This window comes from Brassica napus, chromosome C6 (genome assembly GCF_020379485.1).
Source record: "Brassica napus cultivar Da-Ae chromosome C6, Da-Ae, whole genome shotgun sequence".
NCBI lineage: Eukaryota > Viridiplantae > Streptophyta > Magnoliopsida > Brassicales > Brassicaceae > Brassica > Brassica napus.
Genome location: NC_063449.1, coordinates 5,844,995 through 5,851,392, shown reverse-complemented (window position 1 = coordinate 5,851,392; position 6,398 = coordinate 5,844,995). Strand labels below are relative to the sequence as shown.

At 39.0% G+C, this 6,398-nt stretch overlaps 1 protein-coding gene across 1 annotated transcript; it reads left to right on the top strand.

Annotated features, from left to right (window-relative positions):
• Window positions 1-947: 947 nt before the first annotated feature.
• On the top strand, window positions 948-4,668 carry LOC106405950 (polyadenylate-binding protein 8). The gene is made up of 9 exons (XM_013846518.3): window positions 948-1,420; window positions 1,816-1,934; window positions 2,012-2,668; window positions 3,180-3,257; window positions 3,333-3,422; window positions 3,505-3,633; window positions 3,705-3,896; window positions 3,968-4,171; window positions 4,258-4,668. The coding sequence occupies exons 1-9, from the start codon at window positions 1,174-1,176 to the stop codon at window positions 4,501-4,503; spliced, it is 1,962 nt and encodes a 653-aa protein (XP_013701972.1). The 5' UTR covers window positions 948-1,173; the 3' UTR covers window positions 4,504-4,668.
• Window positions 4,669-6,398: the final 1,730 nt, after the last annotated feature.

The window sequence follows — 6,398 nt, the reverse complement described above, 5'->3', positions numbered from 1 at the left end:
CACAAACACTTTACTGAAACTTTACTGAAATTGGTTATTTAGTATTTACGAACCTTGGTTACTGTACTATGTTATAGTATTTATAATGTATTAAGAAAAAATATATAATAAGTACCAATGGCAAGTGCTGTAAATTGTCTAGTAATTAAAGGTCTCTTAATTAGGATGGTTGAGGAGAGCAAGCCCATCAGATAAAATGGCAGACTTCTAATTAAAATATCAAAGCAAGGATACTCTTAAAAATTGCTTCCCTTTTAATAATAAGGGGATATGAAACATCTAGATGTTAAATTGTTCGTTTTTGATTTTATAATGGCATTTGAATACTAATAGTTAAAAAGACAAAAAATGTATGATTTTATTCTTGAAATTCAGTCCAGATATTTTCAACATTTCAAGAAACCGGTTTACAATTCGTGGCCCATTTTCATTCAGTACCCAATAGGTAAACCGGTTTAGCATTGCTCAACTGTGTTTTGTAAATTGTGTTTCGATGCATCACATGTTTTTTTTTAAAAAACTTTACATTACATGTTTGTGTTAAACATGTCCGAACAATACATTTTATAAATTCAAAACTATAAAATTTTATAATTAACGGTATTTTCCTTCTCTCATCTATTCCTCTCTTGTCTGAAATTGTGACTATAGTCATTACGTTAAAACATTAAATACTTACAGCATCAGAACATTAAATAATTTTATTTTACTTTTAACCAAAGGAAATCAAGTTATCCAAAGAAAAAAAAAACAAAGGAATTCTTCACATTTATTTTTCTAAATAAATAAAAAAAAATGGCAAAACCAAATATGGAAACAAGCATCCACAATGGGACCCAGAACACGACACGAAAGAATAAATCCAACGGCTGAGATTTCTCAATTTCCATCGAAGCTATTAGGGTTTGGTGTGTAACCTTCCCTATATAAACTCGGAAACCTCAAAGTAGCCTTTCCTCTTTGCAGTTTTTTTTTTCATTTGAGCTTTGTCTCTGAGAGAGAGATAAGGTCACTCTATCAAAGCTCAACACTCTGCATCTGTCGCCGCCGTAAAAAGATCCATTTTTTATTTTCCGATTAGAAGAATTTTCGTTGTTGTTCATTGAGCTGATTCGGAGAGAGGAAGAAGAAGAAAAAGAAAGACGAGAGATTTTCGATTAATTTCTTGAAAAAATGGCGCAGATTCAGAATGCCAACGGTGGAGTAGCGGTTTCCGGTGCCGCCGCGGCGGCGGTCGGAGCGGCGCAGCAGGGAACGACGTCGCTGTACGTGGGAGATCTAGACCAGACGGTGACGGATTCGCAGCTGTTCGAGGCGTTTAGCCAAGCGGGCCAGGTGGTTTCTGTTCGTGTCTGTAGAGACATGACGACAAGGAGATCTCTTGGCTACGGATACGTTAATTACGCCACTCCTCAAGATGGTAACTCTCTGTCTTTTAAGATTGAATCTAAGATTGATAAATTGAAATTAAGATTTGCTTGTTGTATTGTCTGCATTGATGTGTCATAATTATGTTTCTGAGATCTGTTTTTTTTTTTTTTTTTTGAGGATAGGGCATAATTAGTGAGAGATAATATTATTTGGAAACTGTATAATAAAAATGTGAAACCTTGTTAGGTTGTAGAGTGGTTTAAAATTGAAAACAGTGTGACATTTTTTTGTTCTTGGCAAAACTAATAATATTATTACTTTTGATTTTACCAAACAAATAATTGCTTTAAGATTGTGTTATTGTTCATTTTTAAAACAATTGGTCGCATTAATGATTGATTCAAGTGTTAGTTTGTATGTGTAAATGATTCTCCTTTGTGACAGCTACGAGGGCACTGAATGAGCTGAACTTCATGGCTCTCAATGGAAGGGCTATTAGAGTTATGTACTCTGTTCGTGATCCAAGTGTCCGTAAGAGCGGTCTTGGTAACATATTCATCAAGGTAATCTCCCTTATATCCTTATTACCTATTTGAAACTTGCAATGCAGTGTTTGATTTCTTGTTTGGACATTGTTCAGAATCTTGACAAATCAATCGATCACAAAGCCCTCCACGAGACATTCTCCGCCTTTGGTGCTATCCTGTCTTGCAAAGTGGCTGTTGACCCCTCTGGCCAGTCCAAAGGCTACGGCTTTGTGCAGTACGACACTGAAGAAGCAGCTCAGAGAGCCATAGAGCAGTTGAACGGGATGCTTCTCAACGACAAGCAAGTCTACGTTGGACCCTTTGTTCACAAGCAGCAGAGAGACCCTTCTGGTGAGAAGGTGAAGTTCAACAACGTCTATGTCAAAAACCTCTCGGAGTCCATGAGTGACGAGGAGCTGAAGAAAGTGTTTGGAGAGTTTGGTGTGACTACTAGCTGCGTTATCATGAGAGACGGCGAAGGCAAGTCTAAAGGCTTTGGATTTGTCAATTTCGAGAGTTCGGAAGACGCCGCCAAAGCTGTTGAGGCTCTCAATGGAAAGACCTTTGACGACAAGGAGTGGTTTGTTGGGAGAGCTCAGAAGAAGTCGGAGAGGGAAAACGAACTCAAACAAAAGTATGAGCAGAGTTTGAAGGAGGCTGCTGACAAGTCTCAGGGGTCCAACTTGTATGTTAAGAACTTGGATGAGTCTGTCACAGACGAGAAGCTCAGAGAACATTTTACTCCCTTTGGAACTATTACATCCTGCAAGGTATGTGACTGACACAGTAATAGGCACCGCTTATTTATATCTTTAACTAATTTAGATTAGGGGATGTTATTGGTTTGTTATTCCAAAATAGTTAAAGAGTTTTGTAGATTATTAGATTTTTAACTGAAGATAATTATAAACTTCTACAGAGTTTAGCTTTAGATATGTTATATAGTATTATGTTTCTGTGTTTGTAATTATCCTCTCCATCCTTTGCCTTTCTCTCTCTCTTATTGCAGCAGTTCATCTGTTTTTTTCATGGCTAGTGAATTTCAATTTTTTTTCTTTTTGCTTTTTTTTTTTCTTGACTTTGTAAAATAATGAATCGAATAACTCTAGATTCTTATAAACTATTAACTACTTATTACAAGTTCATAAACTAATAACGCAAGATTTTATTATAGTTTTGAAAAGTCTCAATTGAATAAGACTAGAATAATTATAAAATCTAAATCTATATAACTCTTTAAATACACAATCTAAAAACTTTATTACATTTTGAATGTGACAGGTGATGCGTGACCCTACTGGAGTGAGTAGAGGATCTGGATTTGTGGCATTCTCAACTCCTGAGGAAGCATCTAGAGCTGTAAGTGACTACCATATAAAGAAGACATGTTGAATTTTATAGTGATCTCAATGTTTAACTTGTCCTTGGGTTCAGATTGCTGAGATGAATGGTAAAATGATTGTCTCAAAGCCTCTATATGTCGCTCTTGCACAGAGGAAAGAAGACCGCAAAGCTAGGTTACAGGTCTGTTTATGTTTTAACCTTAAACAAGAGTTGACGTTTTCCTATTCTCATAGTACTCAATTTTCACTGTCTTGGGTTTCAGGCTCAGTTTTCACAGATGAGGCCAGTACCTGCGGTTGGTCCAAGGATGCCAATGTATCCACCCGGTGGTCCACCAATGGGTCAACAACTCTTCTATGGCCAAGGACCTCCTGGCATGATTCCTCCTCAGGTAAAAGTCAAAGTTCTTTAGCTAAAAACATGTGAAACCAATCTTTATAACTCTTCTTCTCCATTGAACAGCCTGGATACGGGTATCAACAACAGCTTGTACCGGGTATGAGACCTGGTGGGGCACCGATGCCAAACTTCTTCATGCCTATGATGCAACAAGGCCAGCAACAACAGCAGCAGCAACGACCTGGTGGTGGTGGTAGAAGAGGAGGAGCTCTTCCACAACCACAACAACCTTCCCCTATGATGCAGCCACAGCAGGTTAAGTATCTTCTGCAGCCATTGTCTCTTTGAGAATGATTTGCGTTCTTATATTTTTTTGTATTCTCCAGATGCATCCAAGGGGTAGAATGTATAGGTATCCACAGAGAGATGTAAACCCAATGCCTGGTCTTACTCCAAACATGCTTTCTGTCCCATATGACGTGTCTGGTGGTGGTGCTCATCTTCGTGATTCACCTGCTGCTTCTCAGCCTGTTCCTATTGGAGCTTTGGCTACATCACTCGCTAACGCAGCTCCAGAGCATCAGAGAACGGTAAAATTAAAATGTTGTTTATTTCAACTGCGAAACACTGAGACAATTATTTGTGTACTTAGAAGTGTTACTTTTTTCTCAAACAGATGCTTGGTGAGAATCTGTACCCACTAGTGGAGCAGCTTGAGCCAGAATCGGCAGCTAAAGTCACGGGAATGCTTCTTGAAATGGACCAAACCGAAGTACTTCACTTGCTGGAATCTCCTGATGCACTTAAAGCTAAAGTTGCAGAGGCAATGGATGTTCTGAGGAGTGTAGCTCAGCAGCAGCAAGCTGGTGGTGCAGCTGATCAGTTAGCTTCTCTGTCTCTTGGAGACAACATCGTACCTTGAGTTATAAGTACTTTGTTTGTCCATGTGGAGAATCAGATACAAAGAGTGGTTCTTGAAAGTTTTGGATTTCAATGTTTTATTTGTTTTGTTTTGGCCGAGAGCTTTTAATCTTTAATACTTTGGGAATTTTTGGATCATTACCAATTCCATAGATCTTGTTTTGCATTTATCTATTTAAGATTCATAAAACGTTTGGTTTATAAAGCGTTTGATGATCTTAGTCACAAAATGCACCAAAACTAGCGCATTGCTGAGTTCATATTAATTAGTTCATTTAGTTCTAATTCCATAAACAAAACAATGTTTCATCGAAATTGTGTTTTTTTCTTTGTTTCTATATTGGCCCCAAAGGCACTATGGAAATTAGATTGTATGCCTAACAAAAAAATTATAAAAATCTAACAGTTTTACCTAATTAGCTAGAGTATACGATACATTGTATGTGTAAATGTTATTTTGCCTTTATAATCATGAATCAACCAACAATCTGGTAAGAAATACATAATAAAATAGTTATTAAATAATTGTAATTAGTATATCATGTCTCATCCAGCAATCTGGCCTTTGTTTAAGTGTCTTTTCTGAATTGTCTTGTGATTCTCCGATGAAGGTTCAATTGAGCATGGAGCTTAATTCCCAGGCGTTTCTTTGTTTGCTTCTTTGTTGGTGTATGGTGTTAGGCTTGTGAGTTTGGTTTGGTTTCGTGAACTGAAGGTTCAGGAAATCTTAGTCTTGTGTCGTTGTGAAAGCCATTGCATCGCTGTTTTTTCTTGTACAGTTTGCGGCAAGTTATCCGATTTGTCGCTCAGAAGTCTTATCTCTATTCTCCTTCTCAAAGATTGTTTTAGAGGCTGGATGCAAAGGTGAAGATTAATCTAATGTTCGTAGTAGTTTTTCTATGGCACCCGCTGTTTGGATTTGAGCTTTCCCTTTGTGGGCTATGTTTCCGGGATTGTTAAGTTGTTTCTGAAAGTGTATAATACTTGATCGATTACATTGATCACATAGGTGAGATTATATACAACGTATCCGTAACCGTATATACTTATCTATAGAGGAATATACTTATTCTCTAACAGTTGAATATTATCATATCCTAACTAACACTCCCCCTCAGTGGAAGCGGAGCTTGTCGAACGCTGAGACTGGAGCGAAAATCAGTGAACAACTGTGAAGGGAGGCCCTTGGTAAATATGTCTGCGTACTGAAGATGTGTAGGAACATGAAAGACGCGGACATGTCCCATAGAGACTCTCTCTCGTACAAAATGCAGATCGATCTCAATATGCTTTGTTCGCTGGTGCTGAACAGGATTAGACGAGAGATACACGGCTGAGATATTATCACAGTAGACAAGGGTAGCTTTCTTAAGGGGGCATCCGAGTTCCAGAAGTAGGTTGCGAATCCAGATCGTTTCTGCGACTGCATTGGCAACGCCGCGATACTCCGCCTCTGCACTAGAGCGGGAAACCGTGTCTTGACGTTTGGATGACCAGGAGATCAGACTTTCGCCAAGAAACACGCAGTAGCCGGAGGTGGAACGTCTAGTAGATGGACAACCGGCCCAAATAGCATCGGAATATGCGACAAGGTCAGTAATGGATGACTTGTTGAGTTGAAGACCGTGGGAGATGGTGCCCTTGAGGTACCGCAGAATGCGTTTCAGTGCTGCGAGATGTGCTTCACGTGGGTCGTGCATGAACAGACAGACTTGTTGAACGGCGAAGGCTATTTCGGGTCGTGTGAGTGTCAGATACTGCAACGCACCCGCTAGACTGCGATAGTGGGAAGGGTCAGAAACTGGTTTACCTTCGTCAGCAGCAAGTTTAGGTTTGGTATCAACGGGAGTGTTGCAAGGGTTGCAGTTGGTCATCGACGCACGGTGTAGTATGTCA

What these genes read in the sequence shown, in the direction of transcription:
- LOC106405950 (XM_013846518.3), top strand. Translation starts at nt 1,174, where the DNA reads ATGGCGCAGATTCAGAATGCCAACGGTGGAGTAGCGGTTTCCGGTGCC. An exon ending in TTGGTAACATATTCATCAAG is followed by an intron (nt 1,935 to 2,011) that starts GTAATCTCCCTT and finishes GACATTGTTCAG; the next exon opens with AATCTTGACAAATCAATCGA. An exon ending in CTATGATGCAGCCACAGCAG is followed by an intron (nt 3,897 to 3,967) that starts GTTAAGTATCTT and finishes TGTATTCTCCAG; the next exon opens with ATGCATCCAAGGGGTAGAAT.